The sequence below is a fragment of the Pleurodeles waltl genome, chromosome 1_2 (genome assembly GCF_031143425.1).
Source record: "Pleurodeles waltl isolate 20211129_DDA chromosome 1_2, aPleWal1.hap1.20221129, whole genome shotgun sequence".
Classification (NCBI taxonomy): domain Eukaryota; kingdom Metazoa; phylum Chordata; class Amphibia; order Caudata; family Salamandridae; genus Pleurodeles; species Pleurodeles waltl.
In genome coordinates, this window is record NC_090437.1 from 182,793,265 (window position 1) to 182,820,979 (window position 27,715).

Here is a 27,715-nt window from a genome sequence, read left to right on the forward strand (position 1 = left end):
AACTTGGCCTCCACCTACAAGGTGTCCCAAGTAAACCACAGTTCCCTGCCCTATCTGGCATTTGGATGCCTTGATAGAGAGGCCTGCAGATTGCAGAGCCTTCAAAACCTTCCTCAGGTGGACCAGGTGATCCTGCCAGGTGGAGCTAAAGACAGCAATATCATCAAGATAAGCTGTGCTAAAGGACTCCAAGCCAGCAAGGACTTGATTCACCAACCTTTGGAAGGTGGCAGGGGCATTCTTTAAACCAAAGGGCATAACAGTAAACTGATAATGCCCATCAGGTGTGGAGAATGCTGTCTTTTCTTTTGCTCCAGGTGCCATTTTTATTTGCCAGTACCCTGCTGTCAAGTCAAAGGTACTTAGAAATTTGGCAGCACCTAATTTATCAATGAGCTCATCAGCTCTTGGAATTGGATGAGCATCTGTCTTGGTGACAGAATTGAGCCCTCTGTAGTCCACACAAAACCTCATCTCTTTCTTTCCATCTTTGGTGTGAGGTTTGGGGACTAAGACCACTGGGCTAGCCCAGGGGCTGTCAGAGCGCTCAATTACTCCCAATTCCAGCATCTTGTGGACTTCCACCTTGATGCTTTCCTTAACATGGTCAGACTGCCTAAAGATTTTGTTCTTGACAGGCATGCTGTCTCCTGTGTCCACATCATGGGTACACAGGTGGGTCTGACCAGGGGTTAAGGAGAAGAGTTCAGGAAACTGTTGTAGGACTCTCCTACAATCAGCTTGCTGTTGGCCAGAGAGGGTGTCTGAGTAGATCACTCCATCTACTGTGCCATCTTTTGGGTCTGATGACAGAAGATCAGGGAGAGGTTCACTCTCTGCTTCCTGATCCTCATCTGTTACCATCAACAGATTCACATCAGCCCTGTCATGGAAGAGCTTAAGGCGGTTCACATGGATCACCCTCCTGGGGCTCCTGCTTGTGCCCAGGTCCACCAAGTAGGTGACCTGACTCTTCCTTTCTAGTACTGGGTAAGGGCCACTCCATTTGTCCTGGAGTGCCCTGGGAGCCACAGGCTCCAGAACCCAGACTTTCTGCCCTGGTTGGAACTCAACCAGTGCAGCCTTTTGGTCATACCAAAACTTCTGGAGCTGTTGGCTGGCCTCAAGGTTTTTGGTTGCCTTTTCCATGTACTCTGCCATTCTAGAGCGAAGGCCAAGTACATAGTCCACTATGTCCTGTTTAGGCTCATGGAGAGGTCTCTCCCAGCCTTCTTTAACAAGGGCAAGTGGTCCCCTTACAGGATGACCAAACAGAAGTTCAAAGGGTGAGAATCCTACTCCCTTCTGTGGCACCTCTCTGTAAGCGAAAAGCAGACATGGCAAGAGGACATCCCATCTCCTTTTGAGCTTTTCTGGGAGCCCCATGATCATGCCTTTTAATGTCTTGTTGAATCTCTCAACCAAGCCATTAGTTTGTGGATGGTATGGTGTAGTGAATTTATAAGTCACTCCACACTCATTCCGCATGTGCTTTAGGTATGCTGACATGAAGTTGGTACCTCTGTCAGACACCACCTCCTTAGGGAAACCCACTCTGGTAAAGATACCAATGAGGGCCTTGGCTACTGCAGGGGCAGTAGTCGACCTAAGGGGAATAGCTTCAGGATACCTGGTAGCATGATCCACTACTACCAGGATATACATATTTCCTGAGGCTGTGGGAGGTTCTAGTGGACCAACTATGTCCACACCCACTCTTTCAAAGGGCACCCCCACCACTGGAAGTGGAATGAGGGGGGCCTTTGGATGCCCACCTGTCTTACCACTGGCTTGACAGGTGGGGCAGGAGAGGCAAAACTCCTTAACCATGTTGGACATATTGGGCCAGTAGAAGTGGTTGACTAACCTCTCCCACGTCTTGGTTTGTCCCAAATGTCCAGCAAGGGGAATGTCATGGGCCAATGTTAGGATGAACTCTCTGAACAGCTGAGGCACTACCACTCTCCTAGTGGTACCAGGTTTGGGGTCTCTGGCCTCAGTGTACAGGAGCCCATCTTCCCAATAGACCCTATGTGTTCCATTTTTCTTGCCTTTGGACTCTTCAGCAGCTTGCTGCCTAAGGCCTTCAAGAGAGGGACAGGTTTCTTGTCCCTTACACAGCTCTTCCCTGGAGGGTCCCCCTGGGCCTAAGAGCTCAACCTGATAGGGTTCAAGCTCCAAAGGCTCAGTTCCCTCAGAGGGCAGAACTTCTTCCTGAGAAGAGAGGTTCCCTTTCTTTTGCTGTGTTGCAGTTGGTTTCCCAACTGACTTTCCTATTCTCTTGGTAGGCTGGGCCATTTTTCCAGACTCCAGCTCTACTTTTTCACCCTGTGCCTTGCACTGTGCTCTTGTTTTCACACACACCAGTTCAGGGATACCCAGCATTGCTGCATGGGTTTTTAGCTCTACCTCAGCCCATGCTGAGGACTCCAGGTCATTTCCAAGCAGACAGTCCACTGGGATATTTGAGGAGACCACCACCTGTTTCAGGCCATTGACCCCTCCCCATTCTAAAGTAACCATTGCCATGGGATGTACTTTTCTCTGATTGTCAGCGTTGGTGACTGTGTAAGTTTTTCCAGTCAGGTATTGGCCAGGGGAAACCAGTTTCTCTGTCACCATGGTGACACTGGCACCTGTATCCCTCAGGCCCTCTATTCTAGTCCCATTAATTAAGAGTTGCTGTCTGTATTTTTGCATGTTAGGCGGCCAGACAGCTAGTGTGGCTAAATCCACCCCACCCTCAGAAACTAGAGTAGCTTCAGTGTGGACCCTGATTTGCTCTGGGCACACGGTTGATCCCACTTGGAGACTAGCCATACCAGTGTTACCTGGATGGGAGTTTGGAGTGGAACCTTTCTTGGGACAGGCCTTGTCTCCAGTTTGGTGTCCATGCTGTTTACAGCTATGACACCAGGCCTTTTTGGGATCAAAGTTTTTACCCTTGTACCCATTGTTTTGTGAAGAGGTTCTGGGCCCACCCTCCTGTGCAGGTTTTTGGGGGCCTGTAGAAGACTCTTTACTATTTTTAGTTTTGGTTGTCTCATCACCCTTCTGCTGGGGAGTCTTTGGGACCCCTTTCTTTTGGTCACCCCCTGTTGAAGTCTTGGACACCCTTGTCTTGACCCAATGGTCCGCCTTCTTTCCCAATTCTTGGGGAGAAATTGGTCCTAGGTCTACCAGATGCTGATGCAGTTTATCATTGAAACAATTACTTAACAGGTGTTCTTTCACAAATAAATTGTACAGCCCATCATAATTACTTACACCACTGCCTTGAATCCAACCATCTAGTGTTTTCACTGAGTAGTCAACAAAGTCAACCCAGGTCTGGCTCGAGGATTTTTGAGCCCCCCTGAACCTAATCCTGTACTCCTCAGTGGAGAATCCAAAGCCCTCAATCAGGGTACCCTTCATGAGGTCATAAGATTCTGCATCTTGTCCAGAGAGTGTGAGGAGTCTATCCCTACACTTCCCTGTGAACATTTCCCAAAGGAGAGCACCCCAGTGAGATCTGTTCACTTTTCTGGTTACACAAGCCCTCTCAAAAGCTGTGAACCATTTGGTGATGTCATCACCATCTTCATATTTAGTTACAATCCCTTTGGGGATTTTCAACATGTCAGGAGAATCTCTGACCCTATTTATGTTGCTGCCACCATTGATGGGTCCTAGGCCCATCTCTTGTCTTTCCCTCTCTATGGCTAGGATCTGTCTTTCCAAAGCCAATCTTTTGGCCATCCTGGCTAACTGGATGTCCTCTTCACTGGAGTTATCCTCAGTGATTTCAGAGTTGTTGGTCCCTCCTGTGAGGGAACCAGCATCTCTGACTATTATTTGTGGAGTCAGGGCTTGAGAAGCCCTGCTCTCCCTAAGTAGGACTGGAGGGGGGGAATTTCCCTCCAAGTCACTATCTTCATCCTCTGAGTTGCCATCCTCAGAGGGGTTGGCCTTTTCAAACTCTGCCAAAAGCTCCTGGAGCTGTACTTTGGTAGGTTTGGGGCCCATTGCTATTTTCTTTAGTTTACAGAGTGACCTTAGCTCTCTCATCTGTAGATGGAGGTAAGGTGTGGTGTCGAGTTCCACCACATTCACATCTGTGCTAGACATTATGCTTCTAAAAGTTGGAATACTTTTTAAGAAACTAAAACTGGTTCTAGAATCTAATTCAAACTTTTACCAAACTTTTAAACTCTAAAAGAAATGCTAACAGGGACTAACACAAGGCCCTAGCAGGACTTTAAAGAATTTAGAAAACTTTTCAAATTGCAAAAATCAATTTCTAATGACAATTTTGGAATTTGTCGTGTGATCAGGTATTGGCTGAGTAGTCCAGCAAATGCAAAGTCTTGTACCCCACCGCTGATCCACCAATGTAGGAAGTTGGCTCTGTATGTGCTATTTCAAAGTAAGGAATAGTATGCACAGAGTCCAAGGGTTCCCCTTAGAGGTAAAATAGTGGTAAAAATAGATAATACTAATGCTCTATTTTGTGGTAGTGTGGTCGAGCAGTAGGCTTATCCAAGGAGTAGTGTTAAGCATTTGTTGTACATACACAAGACAATAAATGAGGTACACACACTCAGAGACAAATCCAGCCAATAGGTTTTTATATAGAAAAATATCTTTTCTTAGTTTATTTTAAGAACCACAGGTTCAAATTCTACATGTAATAGCTCATTAGAAAGGTATTGCAGGTAAGTACTTTAGGAACTTCAAATCATCAAAATTGCATGTATACTTTTCAAGTTATTCACAAATAGCTGTTTTAAAAGTGGACACTTAGTGCAATTTTCACAGTTCCTGGGGGAGGTAAGTTTTTGTTAGTTTTACCAGGTAAGTACGACACTTACAGGGTTCAGTTCTTGGTCCAAGGTAGCCCACCGTCGGGGGTTCAGAGCAACCCCAAAGTCACCACCCCAGCAGCTCAGGGCCGGTCAGGTGCAGAGTTCAAAGTGGTGCCCAAAACACATAGGCTAGAATGGAGAGAAGGGGGTGCCCCGGTTCCGGTCTGCTTGCAGGTAAGTACCCGCGTCTTCGGAGGGCAGACCAGAGGGGTTTTGTAGGGCACCGGGGGGGACACAAGCCCACACAGAAATTTCACCCTCAGCGGCGCGGGGGCGGCCGGGTGCAGTGTAGAAACAAGCGTCGGGTTCGCAATGTTAGTCTATGAGAGATCTCGGGATCTCTTCAGCGCTGCAGGCAGGCAAGGGGGGGATTCCTCGGGGAAACCTCCACTTGGGCAAGGGAGAGGGACTCCTGGGGGTCACTTCTCCAGTGAAAGTCCAGTCCTTCAGGTCCTGGGGGCTGCGGGTGCCGGGTCTCTCCCAGGCGTCGGGACTTTAGGTTCAAAGAGTCGCGGTCAGGGGAAGCCTCGGGATTCCCTCTGCAGGCGGCGCTGTGGGGGCTCAGGGGGGACAGGTTTTGGTACTCACAGTATCAGAGTAGTCCTGGGGTCCCTCCTGAGGTGTTGGATCGCCACCAGCCGAGTCGGGGTCGCCGGGTGCAGTGTTGCAAGTCTCACGCTTCTTGCGGGGAGCTTGCAGGGTTCTTTAAAGCTGCTGGAAACAAAGTTGCAGCTTTTCTTGGAGCAGGTCCGCTGTCCTCGGGAGTTTCTTGTCTTTTCGAAGCCGGGGCAGTCCTCAGAGGATGTCGAGGTCGCTGGTCCCTTTGGAAGGCGTCGCTGGAGCAGGATCTTTGGAAGGCAGGAGACAGGCCGGTGAGTTTCTGGAGCCAAGGCAGTTGTCGTCTTCTGGTCTTCCTCTGCAGGGGTTTTTCAGCTAGGCAGTCCTTCTTCTTGTAGTTGCAGGAATCTAATTTTCTAGGGTTCAGGGTAGCCCTTAAATACTAAATTTAAGGGCGTGTTTAGGTCTGGGGGGTTAGTAGCCAATGGCCACTAGCCCTGAGGGTGGGTACACCCTCTTTGTGCCTCCTCCCAAGGGGAGGGGGTCACATTCCTAACCCTATTGGGGGAATCCTCCATCTGCAAGATGGAGGATTTCTAAAAGTTAGTCACTTCAGCTCAGGACACCTTAGGGGCTGTCCTGACTGGCCAGTGACTCCTCCTTGTTTTTCTCATTATTTTCTCCGGCCTTGCCGCCAAAAGTGGGGCCTGGCCGGAGGGGGCGGGCAACTCCACTAGCTGGAGTGTCCTGCTGGGTTGGCACAAAGGAGGTGAGCCTTTGAGGCTCACCGCCAGGTGTGACAATTCCTGCCTGGGAGAGGTGTTAGCATCTCCACCCAGTGCAGGCTTTGTTACTGGCCTCAGAGTGACAAAGGCACTCTCTCCATGGGGCCAGCAACATGTCTCGGTTTGTGGCAGGCTGCTAAAACTAGTCAGCCTACACAGATAGTCGGTTAAGTTTCAGGGGGCACCTCTAAGGTGCCCTCTGTGGTGTATTTCTCAATGAAATGTACACTGGCATCAGTGTGCATTTATTGTGCTGAGAAGTTTGATACCAAACTTCCCAGTTTTCAGTGTAGCCATTATGGTGCTGTGGAGTTCGTGTTTGACAAACTCCCAGACCATATACTCTTATGGCTACCCTGCACTTACAATGTCTAAGGTTTTGTTTAGACACTGTAGGGGTACCATGCTCATGCACTGGTACCCTCACCTATGGTATAGTGCACCCTGCCTTAGGGCTGTAAGGCCTGCTAGAGGGGTGTCTTACCTATACTGCATAGGCAGTGAGAGGCTGGCATGGCACCCTGAGGGGAGTGCCATGTCGACTTACTCGTTTTGTCCTCACTAGCACACACAAGCTGGCAAGCAGTGTGTCTGTGCTGAGTGAGAGGTCTCCAGGGTGGCATAAGACATGCTGCAGCCCTTAGAGACCTTCCTTGGCATCAGGGCCCTTGGTACTAGAAGTACCAGTTACAAGGGACTTATCTGGATGCCAGGGTCTGCCAATTGTGGATACAAAAGTACAGGTTAGGGAAAGAACACTGGTGCTGGGGCCTGGTTAGCAGGCCTCAGCACACTTTCAATTGTAAACATAGCATCAGCAAAGGCAAAAAGTCAGGGGCAACCATGCCAAGGAGGCATTTCCTTACACCCCTGGCACGCAGATAAGTCCCTCGAAAAAGGTACCAGTGGTACCAAGGGCCCTGTGACCAGGGAAGGTCCCTAAGGGCTGCAGCATATGTTGTGCCACCCTAATGGACCCCTCACCTAACACACGCACACTGCTATTGCAAATTGTGTGTGTTGGTGGGGAGAAAAAGGCTAAGTCTACATGGCATCCCCCTCAGGATGCCATGCACACAAAATACTGCCTGTGGCATAGGTAAGTCACCCCTCTAGTAGGCCTTACAGCCCTAAGGCAGGGTGCACTATACCACAGGTGAGGGCATAGCTGCATGAGCAATATGCCCCTACAGTGTCTAAGTCTATTCTTAGACATTGTAAGTACAGTTGTGGCCATATTAAGTATATGGTCTGGGAGTTTGTCAAAAACAAACTCCACAGCTACATAATGGGTACACTGAATACTGGAAAGTTTGGTATCAAACTTCTCAGAATAATAAACCCACACTGATGCCAGTGTTGGATTTATTAAAAAATGCACACAGAGGGCATCTTAGAGATGCCCCCTGTATTTTACCCAATTGTTCAGTGCTGGACTGACTGGTCTGTGCCAGCCTGCGGCTGAGAGACGAGTTTCTAACCCCATGTGGTGAGGGCCTTTGTGCTCTCTGAGGACAGAAACTAAAGCCTTCTCTGGGTGGAGGTGCTTCACACCTCCCCCCTGCAGGAACTGTAACACCTAGCAGTGAGCCTCAAAGGCTCAGTGTAGGAAGTTGGCTCTGTATGTGCTATTTCAAAGTAAGGAATAGCATGCACAGATTCCAAGGGTTCCCCTTAGAGGTAAAATAGTGGTAAAAAGAGATAATACTAATGCTCTATTTTGTGGTAGTGTGGTCGAGCAGTAGGCTTATCCAAGGAGTAGTGTTAAGCATTTGTTGTACATACACATAGACAATAAATGAGGTACACACACTCAGAGACAAATCCAGCCAATAGGTTTTGTATAGAAAAATATATTTTCTTAGTTTATTTTAAGAACCACAGGTTCAAATTTAACATGTAATATCTTGTTTGAAAGGTATTGCAGGTAAGTACATTAGGAACTTTGAATCATTTCAATTGCATGTATACTTTTCAAGTTATTCACAAATAGCTATTTTAAAAGTGGACACTTAGTGCAATTTTCACAGTTCCTGGGGGAGGTAAGTTTTTGTTAGTTTTACCAGGTAAGTAAGACACTTACAGGGTTCAGTTCTTGGTCCAAGGTAGCCCACCGTTGGGGGTTCAGAGCAAACCCAAAGTTACCACACCAGCAGCTCAGGGCCGGTCAGGTGCAGAGTTCAAAGTGGTGCCCAAAACGCATAGGCTCCAATGGAGAGAAGGGGGTGCCCCGGTTCCAGTCTGCCAGCAGGTAAGTACCCGCGTCTTCGGAGGGCAGACCAGGGGGGTTTTGTAGGGCACCAGGGGGGACACAAGCCCACACAGAAATTTCACCCTCAGCGGCGCGGGGGCGGCCGGGTGCAGTGTTAGAACAAGCGTCGGTTTCGCAATGGAAGTCAATGAGAGATCAAGGGATCTCTTCAGCGCTGCAGGCAGGCAAGGGGGGGCTTCCTCGGGGAAACCTCTACTTGGGCAAGGGAGAGGGACTCCTGGGGGTCACTTCTGCAGTGAAAGTCCGGTCCTTCAGGTCCTGGGGGCTGCGGGTGCAGAGTCTTTTCCAGGCGTCGGGACTTAGGTTTCAGAGAGTCGCGGTCAGGGGAAGCCTCGGGATTCCCTCTGCAGGCGGCGCTGTGGGGGCTCAGGGGGGACAGGTTTTGGTACTCACAGTCGTAGAGTAGTCCGGGGTCCTCCCTGAGGTGTTGGTTCTCCACCAGCCGAGTCGGGGTCGCCGGGTGCAGTGTTGCAAGTCTCACGCTTCTTGCGGGGAGATTGCAGGGTTCTTTAAAGCTGCTCCTTTGGATAAAGTTGCAGTCTTTTTGGAGCAGGTCCGCTGTCCTCGGGAGTTTCTTGTCGTCGTCGAAGCAGGGCAGTCCTCAGAGGATTCAGAGGTCGCTGGTCCCTTTGGAAGGCGTCGCTGGAGCAGAGTTCTTTGGAAGGCAGGAGACAGGCCGGTGAGTTTCTGGAGCCAAGGCAGTTGTTGTCTTCTGGTCTTCCTCTGCAGGGGGTTTTCAGCTAGGCAGTCCTTCTTCTTGTTGTTGCAGGAATCTAATTTCTAGGTTCAGGGAGAGCCCTTAAATACTAAATTTAAGGGCGTGTTTAGGTCTGGGGGGTTAGTAGCCAATGGCTACTAGCCCTGAGGGTGAGTACACCCTCTTTGTGCCTCCTCCCAAGGGGAGGGGGTCACATCCCTAATCCTATTGGGGGAATCCTCCATCTGCAAGATGGAGGATTTCTAAAAGTTAGTCACCTCAGCTCAGGACACCTTAGGGGCTGTCCTGACTGGCCAGTGACTCCTCCTTGTTATTCTCATTATTTTCTCCGGCCTTGCCGCCAAAAGTGGGGGCCGGGGCCGGAGGGGGCGGGCAACTCCACTAGCTGGAGTGTCCTGCGGTGCTGTGACAAAGGGGTGAGCCTTTGAGGCTCACCGCCAGGTGTTACAGCTCCTGCCTGGGGGAGGTGTTAGCATCTCCACCCAGTGCAGGCTTTGTTACTGGCCTCAGAGTGACAAAGGCACTCTCCCCATGAGGCCAGCAACATGTCTCTAGTGTGGGAGGCTGCTGGAACCAGTCAGCCTACACAGATAGTCGGTTAAGTTTCAGGGGGCACCTCTAAGGTGCCCTCTGTGGTGTATTTTACAATAAAATGTACACTGGCATCAGTGTGCATTTATTGTGCTGAGAAGTTTGATACCAAACTTCCCAGTTTTCAGTGTAGCCATTATGGTGCTCTGGAGTTCATGTAAAGCAGACTCCCAGACCATATACTCTTATGGCTACCCTGCACTTACAATGTCTAAGGTTTTGCTTAGACACTGTAGGGGCACAGTGCTCATGCACTGGTACCCTCACCTATGGTATAGTGCACCCTGCCTTAGGGCTGTAAGGCCTGCTAGAGGGGTGTCTTACCTTAACTGCATAGGCAGTGAGAGGCTGGCATGGCACCCTGAGGGGAGTGCCATGTCGACTTACTCATTTCGTTCTCACTAGCACACACAGGCTGGTAAGCAGTGTGTCTGTGCTGGGTGAGGGGTCTCTAGGGTGGCATAATACATGCTGCAGCCCTTAGAGACCTTCCCTGGCATCAGAGCCCTTGGTACCAGAGGTACCAGTTACAAGGGACTTATCTGGGTGCCAGGGTGTGCCAATTGTGGAATCAAAAGTACAGGTTAGGGAAAGAACACTGGTGCTGGGGCCTGGTTAGCAGGCCTCAGCACACTTTCAATTCAAAACATAGCATCAGCAAAGGCAAAAAGTCAGGGGGTAACCATGCCAAGGAGGCATTTCCTTACACTCAGGCTTTGTGTTACAATGCCTCAGGGCACTCCAGCTAGTGGAGATGCCTGCCCCCTGGACACTGCCCCCACTTTTGGCGGCAAGTCCAGGGGAGATAATGAGAAAAACAAGGAGGAGTCACTCCCCAGTCAGGACAGCCCCTAAGGTGTCCTGAGCTGAGGTGACTCTGACTTTTAGAAATCCTCCATCTTGCAGATGGAGGATTCCCCCAATAGGATTAGGGATATGCCCCCCCCCTCCCCACAGGGAGGAGACACAAAGGGGGTGTAGCCACCCTCAGGGCTAGTAGCCATTGGCTACTATCCTCCTAGACCTAAACACACCCCTAAATTGAGTATTTAGGGGCTCCCAGAACCGAGCAAGATAGATTCCTGCAACCTGAAGACGAAGAAGGACTACTGACCTGAAGCCCTGCAGAGAAGACGGAGACACCATCTGCTTTGGCCCCAGCTCTAGCGGCCTGTCTCCCCACTTCGAGAAAAACTGCAACAGCGACGCGTCCCCCATGGTCCAGCGACCTCTGAAGCCTCAGAGAACTACCCTGCATCTAAAAGGACCAAGAACTCCTGAGGACAGCGACCCTGTTCCAAAGAAACTGCAACTTTGCAATAAAGAAGCAACTTTTAAAGACCACACTTTTCCAGTCTGAAGCTTGAAACTTTCCACTCTGCACCCGACACCCCCAGCTCAACCTGCGGAAAACCAACACTACAGGGAGGAATCCCCGGCGACTGCGAGCCCGTGAGTAGCCAGAGTTGACCCCCCTGAGCCCCCACAGCGACACCTGCAAAGGGAATCCAGAGGCTCCCCCGACCGCCACTGCCTGGTTCAAAGAACCCAACGCCTGGGAAACACACTGCACCCGCAGCCCCCAGGACATGAAGGATCCGACCTCCAGTGCAGGAGTGACCCCCAGGTGGCCCTCTCCCTTGCCCAGGTAGTGCCTACACCGAGGAGCCCCCCCCTTGCCTGCCTGCATCGCTGAAGCGACCCCTGGGACTCCCATTGAAACCTATTGCAAACCCGACGCCTGTTTGTACTCTGCCCCCCCCCCCCCCCCCCCGGCCTCCCCTGTGCCGCTGAGGGTGTACTTTTTGTGCTGACTTGTCCCCCCCGGTGCCCTACAAAACCCCCCTGGTCTGCCCTCCGAAGTTGCGGGTACTTACCTGCTGGCAGACTGGAACCGGGGCACCCCCTTCTCCATTGAAGCCTATGTGTTTTGGGCACCACTTTGACCTCTGCACCTGACCGGCCCTGAGCTGTTGGTGTGGTAACTTTGGGGTTGCCCTAAACCCCCAAAGGTGGGCTACCTTGGACCCAACTTTGAACCCTGTAAGTGCTTTACTTACCTGAAAAACTAACACATTTCTTACCTCCCCCCAGGAACTGTTGAATTTTGCACGGTGTCCAATTTTAAAATAGCTTATTGCCATTTTTGCCAAAACTGTACATGCTAATGTGATGATTCAAAGTTCCTAAGATGCCTGAGTGAAATACCTTTCATTTAAAGTATTGTTTGTAAATCTTGAACCTGTGGTTCTTAAAATAAACTAAGAAAATATATTTTTCTATATAAAAACCTATTGGCCTGGAGTAAGTCTTTGAGTGTGTGTTCCTTATTTATTGCCTGTGTGTGTACAACAAATGCTTAACACTACCCTCTGATAAGCCTACTGCTCGACCACACTACCACAAAATAGAGCATTAGAATTCTCTCTTTTTGCCACTATCTTACCTCTAAGGGGAACCCTTGGACTCTGTGCATGCTGTTTCTTACTTTGAAATAGTGCATACAGAGCCAACTTCCTACAAACATTCCTTGCATATTCTCTTTGAAAACACAACTAAAGTGCCTTTGACTAATTTGCCATTAGTCTCCACTCTCTCTAGAACCCACTTGTCTTCAGTCATCTGGCAAGGCATTATTAGGATTATGTGATGAACATTGCCTTATGAAACCCCAAAATAAATTCAGTGGCATCAAAAAATGACAAGATTGCTTTCACTTCTGTGCGCATGATTGGAAAGACCCAGAAGGAATTCACATGGAACCCATAAGTGCTGTCGCTATTTCTGATGTGCTGTAAGCTGTACCACACAGATTTAAAAATTTCTGTGAGATCAACAGTAAAATCTAACCAAAAGTTTCCGATTGAACAAGTAAATTAATTTCTGATGCAGGAGGCGGTTCACGGGCTAAGAAGTTCGGCTACTGTTTATTTCTAGGGTTGATGATCACTGACTTAGACGGTTCAGTGTATGCTTTCTAAGACAGGAGGTCCCTTTTTGATTTCTGTTCAGTGTTAAATTGTGGGTGGTTTCCAATTATTGTTTTCTATATGTTCCATACAATTACCCTCCAAATCTGTCCATTTTGACTTTTTGTGTTCTATTGAAAGCAAATTCTAGAACTTTTCAGGACATGCCAGTGGACATTCCAATGGTGCATGACACCCTAGTAAGCCTGACACTGGTTTCAAATCGAGGGTAGGTCGTGGTTTGGAAACACGTTTTTTTTAGACGTAAATGGCTAGACAAGTGCTTATATTAAGCAGAAAGATTAGCAAATTATCAGAATATATGAATGATGTTTGTTTCAAGTAGTTTGTAAGCCCTACATATGTGTCTTATTTGTTTTGTTGTTATATTTTTTTCACATCCTAAGTCTTTTAGCCAGAGTTCAATTTCTAGCTCTTAATACAATCTTAGGTAGTGTGCTATCAAGAGTCTCAAGAAATGTAACCTGAATTTGCGCATGCTTCTCACAAAACAAACTAAACACTACTTTAAGGGCATACTCATTTTCTCCTTGTGCTTGATTTTATAATGATTTCTCAACAATTACCAAATGCACTCCTTGATGTTAAAGTTTGTGTGCCAATAGAAGCCACTCTGTTTGTTTTGTTGTATATATTAATACAGTGTATCTATTTCAGATTGTGAGAAGCTTCAGCTCTGGTAAGAGGGAAGGTGGTGATTTTGTTTGCTGCACCCTGTCTCCACGTGGAGAATGGATCTACTGTGTAGGTGAAGACTTTGTGCTGTACTGCTTCAGTACAGTCACCGGCAAGCTGGAACGAACCTTGACGGTGAGCAAACAAGGCCAGATTGATTATAGAAAAGCACTTTTTAAAAATAATTTCTTGTTTCTTCTAAATACAGGAAATGCTGAAACCAATAATTGCATCAGGATATATTTCTTAGGAATACATTTGCTTATGCTGTTGAGTGATACGATCACACTATATTTACAAAGGAAGACTAAACTCAAATATTTTGCTCAGTCACTATTCTTTATAGCTAATGTTTAAAAACATTCACTTGTTCTGTATTACTCTGTCATCGAGTGAGTCTTGACATTTTAGATTCCTTTTTCTACTAGTGGGTTTGAAGTGAGTAGGAGCACATGTGATTATTTGTGTGTACAGGGAGTGCAGAATTATTAGGCAAGTTGTATTTTTGAGGATTAACTTTATTATTGAACAACAACCATGTTCTCAATGAACCCAAAAAACTCATTAATATCAAAGCTGAATATTTTTGGAAGTAGTTTTTAGTTTGTTTTTAGTTTTAGCTATGTTAGGGGGATATCTGTGTGTGCAGGTGACTATTACTGTGCATAATTATTAGGCAACTTAACAAAAAACAAATATATACCCATTTCAATTATTTATTATTACCAGTGAAACCAATATAACATCTCAACATTCACAAATATACATTTCTGACATTCAAAAACAAAACAAAAACAAATCAGTGACCAATATAGCCACCTTTCTTTGCAAGGACACTCAAAAGCCTGCCATCCATGGATTCTGTCAGTGTTTTGATCTGTTCACCATCAACATTGCGTGCAGCAGCAACCACAGCCTCCCAGACACTGTTCAGAGAGGTGTACTGTTTTCCCTCCTTGTAAATCTCACATTTGATGATGGACCACAGGTTCTCAATGGGGTTCAGATCAGGTGAACAAGGAGGCCATGTCATTAGATTTCCTTCTTTTATACCCTTTCTTGCCAGCCATGCTGTGGAGTACTTGGACGCGTGTGATGGAGCATTGTCCTGCATGAAAATCATGTTTTTCTTGAAGGATGCAGACTTCTTCCTGTACCACTGCTTGAAGAAGGTGTCTTCCAGGAACTGGCAGTAGGACTGGGAGTTGAGCTTGACTCCATCCTCATCCCGAAAAGGCCCCACAAGCTCATCTTTGATGATACCAGCCCAAACCAGTACTCCACCTCCACCTTGCTGGCGTCTGAGTCGGACTGGAGCTCTCTGCCCTTTACCAATCCAGCCACGGGCCCATCCATCTGGCCCATCAAGACTCACTCTCATTTCATCAGTCCATAAACCTTAGAAAAATCAGTCTTGAGATATTTCTTGGCCCAGTCTTGACGTTTCAGCTTGTGTGTCTTGTTCAGTGGTGGTCGTCTTTCAGCCTTTCTTACCTTGGCCATGTCTCTGAGTATTGCACACCTTGTGCTTTTGGGCACTCCAGTGATGTTGCAGCTCTGAAATATGGCCAAACTGGTGGCAAGTGGCATTGTGGCAGCTGCACGCTTGACTTTTCTCAGTTCATGGGCAGTTATTTTGCGCCTTGGTTTTTCCACACGCTTCTTGCGACCCTGTTGACTATTTTGAATGAAACGCTTGATTGTTCGATGATCACGCTTCAGAAGCTTTGCAATTTTAAGAGTGCTGCATCCCTCTGCAAGATATCTCACTATTTTTGACTTTTCTGAGCCTGTCAAGTCCTTCTTTTGACCCATTTTGCCAAAGGAAAGGAAGTTGCCTAATAATTATGCACACCTGATATAGGGTGTTGATGTCATTAGACCACACCCCTTCTCATTACAGAGATGCACATCACCTAATATGCTTAATTGGTAGTAGGCTTTCGAGCCTATACAGCTTGGAGTAAGACAACATGCATAAAGAGGATGATGTGGTCAAAATACTCATTTGCCTAATAATTCTGCACTCCCTGTATATGCAAATCTGGAAGATTGCCACTGTAGGTGTGCCGCTGTTGAAGAAGATAGAACAGCTTCAGGGTTAAAACACGCATTGGCAAAGCGAATAGGTCTTGCTTATGGGTGAGCTATTGCCTTTGGCAATCTGGTGGACGTGGTCAATGGGAGGGTGGGTTGCTGGTGAATGGGAGGGCGGTTGGGGTGGATAACAGGACTGGCAAAAAAGCATTCACCTAAAATAGGTCTAGTTACTTTAAAAAGTTCAGTTTCTAGGCAGATAGCTGGTGTACATCAAATCAAATCAGAGAAAGTGAAAAAAATATTTAATGAACAGCCAGCCTTGGTTGCACAACATGTATTGCCAATTCTGGGATGACAAAAAATAGTGACTGTTCTTCCAGATTGAAACAAGTTTTTCCAACGTTGGGAAGATATATATTTTTTCCTTATTTAAAATTAAAATCTTTGCAAATGAGCAATTATAAGATTATAAGACAAATCAAGCAATGGAAATACCAGGTAGAAAATACAAATAAACTTGTTAAATGTGAGTCACATGTTTTAGATGAGCATTATGCAACCATATTAGAAAAAAGAAGGTACATGTTGCTTTCTTTGCATTTAAAAATGTACATAGATCTTCTTTGCAACACTGAACAGCTTGATCTGCTCGTCAAAAACACAGCACGCAATCAGAATGGCTTCTTTGAAGTATTCAGTCATAAAATGCGGACTTTAATTTGTCCCACCAAGAAAAGGAAAGCTTTTTTCCTAGTGTAAAAGTCAAAGCCCGCACCTTGATTTAATGAAAAGTATGCGTGTACTTAGTGGAAGATCCACGAAAACAATATATTTCTATTCCAGACACGAACCATATATATATTTTTTTTTTTACGTGACTACCGAGCAGTCATTCAGTCATTATCATTACATGTGTGTCCTAGCTGAAATAATCATTTTTAAAAAAGGTATGTTGATTCACAAGGGTGCTCGTAAACCGGAATTATCTCGCTTGTTGTTGTAGGCAAACATAGACTGCACTTCCGAGGCCTGCTCTGCATTTCAGGCATTCCTCTGCCACAGTATTTTGGGAGCCGGTGAGAGGGCCACCCTTGCTACAGCGAATCTGGAATCAAACAGGCAATTCTACAGAGGAAGTGCAAAAATACATTTTGTCAATGTGTTTCACCTTTTAGCTTCCCCCAGTGCCATGCAGCATGGTTAAAACAAAAAAAAATAACTTTTGATGCCGATGAGCAACTTTTACTGTAATAAGTGCCTGTGCGCTAGTCTGGTAATATGCTTGGCCATTATTGTTGTAAAATGACCTACTTAAACTTAATTAAGAGTTATACAAAAAATGATATACAGACACAAACCACTGAGTCACACTATGTCTGTGAAGGGGATGAGGGCATCTAATAATAAAATAGTATCTGGCTGAGAGAGGATTAACTTAATAATATAGTCATCACCATATTCCTTTATTTTGATTCCATTAAAGGGTACATAGAAATATACATCATAAGATCAATAACAAACAAGCCTAAAACAAACATAAGACATAGACAAAAAATAAAATTATTTATATAGATTACATTTTGTAATTTTTACATTTCCAATTCATCATGACACAATTTCACAATTCTAAGAAACATTGCCTGGCATACAAAAACACCCTTTACCTCCTTGTAAGTGCCTTCAACTTAATAAGCCATATTCCCTTAAACAGCTTGCAACTGAGAACATAACATAATAATTTGTCATAGTTTTACAAAGCTTAAGACCATTAACTCGATCCCTAAGACCAAGAAGTCAACACAGTGGTACAATTCACTTTAAACGTTGCTTTGCGTAAGCGTAACAAAAAAATAAAACATGTTCCGTGTTTTCTACTGCCTCACAGCCCATCAGGCCCAAGTTTGATGTATCACCCTTTTTGGTCCAGTGACACATGAAGGAGGCCAGAGGCAGAGTTCCTATTCTGAATTTCACATAAAGTGCATGTGCTAATGGATTAGATACAAAATTCAAATGTGATTCAAAACCTGGCACACATTTAAACCGCAAAAAGAACATGCAAAGCTGTCTGAAGGAGCTCCAGAGATTTTCACACCCAGACAGAAATCCCAGAATAATGATTTTAGCTTGTCATTGGCTCTCAAGTTAACAGAGAGATGTAGCCAAAAAATGTTCAATCCAAACTTATAGAGCCTACTTGTATATGGACAAGCCAAGGAATTTTCCCAGTAGATTTGACATCTGTTATTATTCTAATACAGTCTCTATAGGGTTCTGTATTCTCTGTGGACCGGTCTCTTATCCAGTCTTGGATGGGCCTCAAGACCACAATATCTGAAATTGGCCTGAGATTGAGGTCAGATCTTATCAGCAACATAGGTGTACTAGATGGGGGTCTTAGAAAGGTTTTCTATTTTTTCCAGGGTACAAAGATGGCAATGTCCTTACAAATCCACCCCATAAAGAGCAAAGAGTAGGCACAGTATTTCTAGTCATTTACCTTAAGGTAATCGTTCTCACAATATAGGGAATGCATCCATTTATATAAAGGAGGAAAAGCCTATGGGCCAAAACACATCTCTGTCTAATACCTCTCCTTATGGGGATATCTTCTGTCATTTCAATCAGTCAGTCACTATACTTGTAAAGTGAGGCTAGTCACCCGCTAGCGGCTAGGGTCTCAAGGTGCTTGGGGAGGGAAGGAGCACAGTGAGTGAGTAGTCATCGATGAACAGACGGGATCAGACGAAGAGACAGGTTTTGAGGCCTTTTCTCAGTTGCGATCGAGTGGGAGATCTTCTGAGGTGGATGGGAAGGGGAGTTCCAGGTCTTGGCAACGTGGTGAGAGAAAGATCCTCCTCTGGCTGTGGTCTTCTGGGAGCGTGGGACAGCAGTGAGGGCAAAGTTGGCAGAGCTGTGTGGTGGGCGTGTAGAAGTGGAGTCTGTGGTTGAGGTATTCTGGTCTAACGTTGTGAAGGGCTTTCCCTTAGGTTCCCCTAATGACCCTTGCAAAAGGTTCCTAATTATAATACCTCTATTAGGGACAATACACCTCATGGTACCCCAATGCCATCCAGAACCTCCTAAAGTTTTGCCCTTTGGACCAAATCAAATGCAGCTCGAAGGTCCACAAAGGTGACATATAATGGTTCCTTACCTATATCTACCATCTTCCACTTAATAGACAGGAGCCGTGTAATCTGATCTGTTGTACTAATATTAGGACAGATGCCCGTCTGAAGATGGGATAGCACTTTAGCCTGGGAAATCCAGTCCCATAGTCTAGTTAAAATTTGCGTGCAATATACTTTTTGTATGCTGTCCATCAGATTTATGGGTCTGTAGTTTCCCAGGGTAGATTCGTCTCTCTTGTTATTTATAGGTATTATTTCTGCTCCTCTCCAGGAATTTGGAATCCGAGCTACTACTATCCTACTATCAAAGAATTTGACAACATTTTATATAAGGACCCCATGCCCATAATTCGCTACAAAATAAGTCTGCAGGGTTTCTATCCAAACCTGGGGATTTACCTAGTTTCTGAGTCTGAATGGCTTCAATAGTTTTTCATGAACACCATGGGGAGGCGTCAGCGACCCCAGGGGTTCCCGGACCACAGGTTGGGAACCACTTCCTTATTATACTAATGCCTGGCCTCGACAATCGCTTTTCTTAGACTTCTCTTTAGAGCATGTACCAAGGCTTTCTTAGCTGTCTTGCAAGTTTTGTTAAACCACACATTTGTTCTCGGTGTCTGCGGCTGTCTTCCATGTTTGCATTACTTCACAAACAAGTTTCCCATCTTATTAAAAAAGATTTTCATAAAGAACTTGTACCTGATTGGGAACCAAGAATTGATGCTTCAAGTCCTGCAGTTCCTCTGATGCAATTCTGTATATAGCAGAAATGTTTTTTTTTTTTTTTAGATTTAGAAACCACCTCCCATTTCACTTTGCATTTATTATTTGTCACCACCAAATGAGAAAGTAGAGGTGGGCTTAAATTTACCCCGTTATTGACCTTGCCTTATCCGATCTCAAAACAATAGGGAAGTGGTCACTATTAAAAAGATCTAATACTGTTATATCAGTTATTACATGCGAGGCGTGAACATCTAAAAGGATAAAGTCAATATGGCTTTTATGGTTAGACCCCCCTCATCCTCTTCTACAAATGTTAGTTTAGCTACATTGTCTGAGGGGGGAAAAGCCATTGCCTGGTCTCAGACATGAGAGACCAATATATATCTAGAACCTGAAAGGCAGCTAAAATCATTTTTGGAGATTTCTGATGAACGCAAATGGGAGGAACTCCTCAAGATTCATCCTCGTTAATTCTGAAAAAAAGGGATGTACGGCTCAAAATGTACATCAAAGTCACCTGCATTGATCACAATATAGCTTGTACCAAACTCTGTCTAGAAGGCATTCTCAACGTTTGAGAAGGCTTATTGAAGGGGGTTGATGTGTTATACACATTGATAATTAAATATGGGGTCCCTGACGTTTGGGTTAAGCCCAGTGCTAGAAGATCACTGGAGTCAATGTCCGTTCTCTTGATATCACACTTGAGAGACAATCTAGACTATAGAATAAGCCCCACTGAGGGGCAACCTGCTGCTGATGGAACAGGTTCAGTGCTATAAGTTTTAAAACCCTGTCTAAGTTCTTGGGTAAGCACCTAAGACTTTTGAAAGATGCAGAGATCAAAATGATCAATGAACATACCCCAATCCATTTTTGATTGAATTTTGACAATATTCCAATAAATTAGACGTTCAGTTGACAGCTTATTTAGGGGAAGGTTAGGCCTAGAAATGATTGATTTGAGCTGCTGGGGGTTGTTTTTAAAATCAAGAACACTAGTCTCCCTTGTGGCAGCTAAAGAAAATGGAATCTCAATCTGGCTTTGTCCCAAGTCAGAAACCTCACTTATCAGAGAAGGCAGATCAATAGATAAAGAGGATGGAAAGAAAGATGAAAATTGCAGTCAATCCGCTGCACCCACCCACAGTCCCAGAATTTGATAGTTTGGTCATAGGCTGGCAGCTTTTAAAATGAACTTCCAAACCATTTGAGGGAGAAGAATGCAGTTTCATAGAGAGCAAATCATCCATCAAATCAGAGGAACGAAGAGTGACTTCTGTTGAATCCTAAGGGCCAGTGGGCGCTATAAGATGCTTTGCATGGATAATATCGGGATATACAATAGAATAGCACTGCCTAACATGCCTAATACAACGGAGGACCTTATTTTTTAAGGAAGCACTCCCTTCATAGGAGCCCAGGTCAATTTTGGGACTTTTGTGATATAGACAGTGGACCCAATTGAGGCCATCGCATACCTCTACAAACTTCTGGACTGCATGGCGCCACGGGGACCCGGTGGAACAGAAAAGGTTACGTCTCTTGTTAGATTCTGGTGCAGCTAAAAGTGAAAACACGACATGGCACGCAGTCCGTGTGCCATTTCCCCTAACAATGCATGCAATATATGTAAGTCACTCCTACAGCAGGCCTCACAGCCATGAAGCACGCTGCATTATCTTACATGTGAGGACAGTTCTGCAAGCCCAGTTATGCCACTGCTATGTCTTTGTTAATTCTTAGACGCAGTGAATAAACAAGAAAGCCATTTTAAAAGCATGTACTGGACACCATCTACCCTTGCTACATGATGGCTTCACTGAAAATAAGGATGTTTGGTATCGAACATCTCATATTAGTAAACAATCACTGATACCAGGGATGGATTTAGTAATACATGCACCCAGAGGGCACCTTATAGGTGCCCCCTGAAAACCTACAAAATACCTTTGTGAGGACTGACTAGTTTAGCCAGCCTGCCACCACCAGACAAGGTTCTGGCCCATTAGGGCGAGAGCCTTTGCTTTCAGGTGGTCTCTGGGAAAGATGCTTGCAAACCCCACCTGTAAGGAAATGGCTCCCTGTTGCAGTTACCCCCCACTTTTTGCCTGATACTGATGCTGACTTGACTGAGAAGTGTGCTGGGGCCCTGCTAACCAGGCCCCAGCACCAGTGTTCTTTCACCTAAAATGTACTATTGTCTCCACAATTGGCACAACCCTGGCACCCAGGTAAGTCCCTTGTAACTGGTACCCCTGGTACCAAGGGCCCTGATGCCAGGGAAGGTCTCTAAGGGCTGCAGCATGTCTTATGCCACCCTAGGGACCCCTCACTCAGCACAGACACACTGCTTGCCAGCTTGTGTGTGCTGGTGGGGAGAAAATGACTAAGTCGACATGGCACTCCCCTCAGGGTGCCATGCCAACCTCACACTGCTTGTGGCATAGGTAAGTCACCCCTCTAGCAGGCCGTACAGCCCTAAGGCAGGGTGCACTATACCACAGGTGAGGGCATAGGTGCATGAGCACTATGCCCCTACAGTGTCTAAGCAAAACCTTAGACATTGTAAGTGCAGGGTAGCCATAAGAGTATATGGTCTGGGAGTCTGTCAAAAATGAACTCCACAGCTCCATAATGGCTACACTGAATACTGGGAAGTTTGGTATCAAACTTCTCAGAATAATAAACCCACACTGATGCCAGTCTTGGATTTATTAAAAATGCACAAAGAGGGCATCTTAGAGATGCCCCATGTATTTTATCCAATTGTTCAGTGCAGGACTGACTGGTCTGTGCCAGCCTGCTGCTGAGAGATGAGTTTCTGACCCCATGTGGTGAGGGCCTTTGTGCTCTCTGGGGACAGAAACAAAAGCCTGCTCTGGGTGGAGATGCTTCACACCTCCCCCCTGCAGGAACTGTAACACCTAGCAGTGAGCCTCAAAGGCTCAGGCTTCGTGTTACAACGCCCCAGGACACTCCAGCTAGTGGAGATGCCCGCCCCCTGGACACAGCCCCCACTTTTGGCGGCAAGTCCAGGAGAGATAATGAGAAAAACAAGGAGGAGTCACTGGCCAGTCAGGACAGCCCCTAAGGTGTCCTGAGCTGAGGTGACTCTGACTTTTAGAAATCCTCCATCTTGCAGATGGTGGATTCCCCCAATAGGATTAGGGATGTGCCCCCCTCCCCTCAGGGAGGAGGCACAAAGAGGGTGTAGCCACCCTCAAGGACAGTAGCCATTGGCTACTGCCCTCCCAGACCTAAACACACCCCTAAATTGAGTATTTAGGGGCTCCCCAGAACCTAGGAACTCAAATTCCTGCAACCTAAGAAGAAGAGGACTGCTAAGCTGAAAAACCCTACAGAGAAGACGTAGACACCTGCTGCTTTGGCCCCAGCTCTACCGGCCTGTCTCCCCACTTCTAAAGACACTGCTCCAGCGACGCTTTCCACAGGGACCAGCGACCTCTGAAGCCTCAGAGGACTGCCCTGCATCTAGAAGGACCAAGAACTCCCGAGGACAGCGGCTCTGTTCACCCAAGACTGCAACTTTGTAACAAAGGAGCAACTTTAAACCAACTTGCGTTTCCCGCCGGAAGCGTGAGACTTGCTACTTTGCACCCGACGCCCCCGGCTCGACTTGGGGAGAACAATCACTTCAGGGAGGATTCCCCGGTGACTGTGAGACAGTAGCCAGAGTTGCCCCCCCCTTAGCCCCCACAGCGACGTCTGCAGAGGGAATCCCGAGGCTCCCCCTGACAGCGACTGCCTGCTCCTCAGATACCGACGCCTGGTAAAGACTCTGCACCTGAAGGATCCGAACTCCAGTGCAGGAGTGACCCCCAGGAGGCCCTCTCCCTTGCCCAGGTGGTGGCTACCCCGAGGAGCCCCCCCTTGCCTGCCTGCATCGCTGAAGAGACCCCTTGGTCTCCCATTGATTTCAATTACAAACCCGACGCGTGTTTGCACACTGCACCCAGCCGCCCCGTGCTGCTGAGGGTGTACTTTCTGTGTGGACTTGTGTCCCCCCTGGTGCCCTACAAAACCCCCCTGGTCTGCCCTCAGAAGACACGGGTACTTACCTGCTGGCAGACTGGAACCGGGGCACCCCCTTCTCCATTGAAACCTATGCGTTTTGGGCACCACTTTGACCTCTGCACCTGACCGGCCCTGAGCTGCTGGTGTGGTAACTTTGGGGTTGCTCTGAACCCCCAACGGTGGGCTACCTTGGACCCAACCTTGAACCCCGTAGGTGGTTTACTTACCTGCAAAAACTAACAAACTCTTACTCCCCCCAGGAACTGTTGAAAATTGCACTGTCTAGTTTTAAAATAGCTATATATGATTTATGTGAAAACTGTGTATGCTATTTTGATTATTCAAAGTTCCTAAAGTACCTACCTGCAATACCTTTCATTTGAAGTATTACATGTAAATCTTGAACCTATGGTTCTTAAAATAAACTAAGAAAATATATTTTTCTATACAAAAAAACCTATTGGCCTGGAATTGTCTCTGAGTGTGTGTTCCTCATTTATTGCTGGTGTATGTACAACAAATGCTTAACACTACTCCCTTGATAAGCCTACTGCTCGACCACACTACCACAAAATAGAGCATTAGTATTATCTCTTTTTGCCACTATCTTACCTCTAAGGGGAACCCTTGGACTCTGTGCATACTATTCCTTGCTTTGAAATAGTGCATACAGAGCCAACTTCCTACACCACCCAACACAATGACCTGTGAATCTGCATTCCAAGGCAGAGGGCTTCAAAGAAGCCTGCCACCCTTGGTATGCAGATCTGGCTTCACTCAAAGGAGAGATATCAACCACCCTGCCCCAGGGCCCATTTTGAGACCTGCATAGGTGGGAATGTTAGTATTCAGGGAGGTGTGCCTGATGTGGACACCGCTTTCAGAAACCTTCTATCTTGGCGTGGGCTCATTTAGGAACTCTAGGATAGGGTTGTGCCCACTTCCCACAGGAAGTAGTCATATAGGGGGTGCAGTGGCAACAGAGATAAGTAGCCCATTGGCTACTACTTCCCCTCCCCCGAAACACCCCTAAATGCAGTATCTAGGGGACCCCTTGGCACCTGGAAAGCAGAACCGGCTGACCTCAAGGGCACCCTAGAGACGGTAAATTAAGAACTGAATGCCAGTGACAGACTTATTGCCAACCCTGCCAGCCTGCCTGCTAACTTCAACAGTCATGCCAAAGTCACCTCGTCCTCCAGCTCCGGAAACTTCCAAAAGCCAGGAAGACTGCCAGCTTTCACCGCAGCGCAAGGGAACTTCCGTGGAGTAGCTGAGCTGCTTCCCTGCATCCTTGCAGAAACCGCTGGAGCAGACCCCGGACCGCCAAAACTGCCACCAGACAGCACCACTACACCCAAGCCTCCCAGTCCATGTTGAAGTGGGCCAATGGTACCAACCTGGTCACCAACCTCTCCGGCGACAAAGTCAATCGTGGGTTTCCACACTGCGATCTTCACTCGAACACCTGCAGTCTCTGTGCATGGAGCCCGACTGTCCACTGCACATCTACACCTGGTTGCCCCAGAGGGGAAGAGGACCACTGGTGTCTTTTCCCTCTAGGCTGTTAAACTTGAATTCACTTGTTCGTTCACCTGGACTGATCCCCCAGTCCATGCCTTCAGCCTGTTTCTTTGGGCCTCCCTCCAACGCTACCGGTGACTGACAGCCGATGGTCCAAGAATCCCATGCGCCCGGCAGCCCCAGGCCAATGTGAAGAGGTCCACTGGCGTCCCTCTGTCCCTTAGCATCGCAAGACCTGAGCCCACTCAGTGGCTCACCCTGACTGGATACTGGGTCCTAACCTGCAGCTGCTTTACAACCAGACTGATCCCCCTTGACTAACATTGGGCACTCAACACCGTAGTGCACCTCTGCACCCGGCTGCCCTAGTGTCACCCAGGGTGACCTGTTGGTGTGGCCCTGACCCTTGTCCAATACTCAGTCCAGTAGATTGGTCCCGTACGTTGCTGGACTGTACCCGATTGCAATCTTTGTCTTTCCTCCATAGGATAACATTGCACACCCCAAAATTGCACTGTTGACTTTTCAAAACTAAGTATTTTTTTGGGGTAAAACGTACTTACCTGATCTAATTGATTCTGGTGCCAAAATATGTATAAATATACTTGTTATTTTTGTTAACTGGTGGGGATCTCCTTCTTGAGTTGTGTGCCATTTATTGACTGTGTGTGTATTTGCAGATGTCTCACACTCCTCTCTGATAAACCTAAGGCTGCTCAACCACACCACCCCCAAAAAGAGCACCTTGGGATGGCTGGACCAAGCCCGCCCCTGTCCACTGGTAGGGGCACCCCTGAACACTCTGCACAGTGCATCTCATTTTGATATATCATATACAGAGCCAACTTCTACAAAGACTTACTGGGATACATAGTCCCCTCTGTATCCTGCGTGTCCCGCACTGCGGGAGAAGTGGAACGCGCAATATAGCGGTAGGAAGGAGATGCAGGTGAGGAAATCCCAAGGGCCACCTCCTAGAGCCCAAGATTAGCTGGGATATGTAGTCCCCTCCATGTCCAGCATGGCCACTTGCGCTCTGGTTGCTGTAATAAGAAAATGTTACAGGTGGCTCTGTTGCATCTGTGAAGACAGCCTAGAGTCTAGAGTTCCGCAGAACAATGCAAAGTGAAGTTAGAAAGCAGTTTCTAAAAAGGACGATCGGAGGTGATACGAGGGCATACATTCCACACAATCCTATTGAAATGCACTGGAGGAGATACATTTGTGTGAAGAGACTGAGTCAGTACAAATTTGCCATCTCGGTCCAGTTTGAGGGACGTATATGGACTCAGGCTGACAAATTAAATTCCTTGCAAAGTCAAATTATGTTTTCCTGTGGCTACTTGATGCAGATCTGACTGTGACAAATGCCACCAATTATTTCAGTGCTGAGACATATTTCCTTGATGTTAATTTTTGAAGACAGCCCTGTGCCAGGCTGCCTTTATCGTCAATGTACAATAAACAATACAAGCCTGCCACAAGTAGTCAAACTCGCCTCTTACACATGAGGAGCTAAACAAGGCGGGAGCAAGCAGTGATGAGGGAGATGGTGGGGAAGGGGTCAAGCTGGGAAGCATGAGGGGATTGCAGGGCAGACAGGTGCCCTCGGAAAACAGTGTTTGACATTTGATCTCGGTCTTTTAATGAACAACAAATGCGACAAAATAAGAACATAACAGGCATGTTTACAGGAAAGCTCACAGCTAATGAAAACAGAGCACTTTTGTCAGCTACTTTTAGCCAAAGAAAAGTTGCTAATATGGGACAATTGTAAGGCTACAAGTAAGAGTGCAGTGCTCCGTGGTAGGGAACAACCCACAAAAGGAGAGACAAATAGGAGAGATTGACCACTTGGAAGCAAGAATTTTTAAAGGATACTCGAAGAAACAAAATGAAAAGCAATGGGCTGACTGTAAGCCTAAAAAGTATATACAACATGTCTCAGAGAGACCTAAAAAAGACATTTGACAAGAAACCTTTGAGGATTCTTTGAGATCTTACACCGTTCTTAGTCCTGGCCTCTTAATGCACCTCTGTTTAAAAAAAAAAAAAAAAAAAAAAAAATTATCGTCCTGCGATTCCATTTTAGATTTGTGTTATTGTATCATTACAGAAGTAATTTAGCTTGAGTATCATTGCTAGTCTGGGCTGATTTTTCTCAACTGCACCCCCCATTTTGAACCCTAAACCCTCCCCCCCATCCCCCCCACCCTTCCCCCCCAACTACTTTTTGTAATATGGCGGATGTGTTGCAGTGATGATGTAATATTTCAGGAACCATGAGACCTAAATGCTTCATTTTGGTGTCAAAACATAGGTTTTGGGGGTCGAGCAGTCTTATAGCGAAAGAAAATAACTCCTCAGATATCTGCCATTTTCCAAAATGGTGGCTCTATAATGATGTGGTTTAGCAATTGTAGGAAGCTGCCCTGGTGTTTGGTGAGCCCCTATGGTGTTATCACCTTATACCAGGTCCAGGTATCCCCTATAAGTGAAGTGTAGGCAGTGTCTAGGAAGCCATGGCTCTCAAGAGGCAGCTGTGGATGTGCAGCCAAGACTTGTATAGGAGTCATGAAAAGCTTATGTAATACCACTATTGTCACACAGAACTAGCACACATGAAAGAACCACACAGTGTTACAAAAATAAAGGTACTTTATTATAGTAATACAACACTAGAATACTTATAGGCAGTTCCCCCCCCCTCCCCCAACTAGAGGTAACTGCACACTAACTATATACACATTAGCAATTAGAAAATAGCATGTAAACAACAAGCATTGGCAAAAGTTTTAGAAAATAGTGTGGGCC

At 46.6% G+C, this 27,715-nt stretch overlaps 1 protein-coding gene across 1 annotated transcript in view; it reads left to right on the top strand.

Moving 5' to 3' along the window:
* The window catches only part of SMU1 (SMU1 DNA replication regulator and spliceosomal factor), a 415,488-nt gene that overhangs the window by 370,700 nt on the left and 17,073 nt on the right, over positions 1 to 27,715 (top strand). The window contains exon 11 of the mRNA XM_069237463.1: positions 13,419 to 13,571. Coding sequence (XP_069093564.1) covers positions 13,419 to 13,571 — 153 coding nt within the window. The remainder of the gene's footprint in view (positions 1 to 13,418; positions 13,572 to 27,715) is intronic.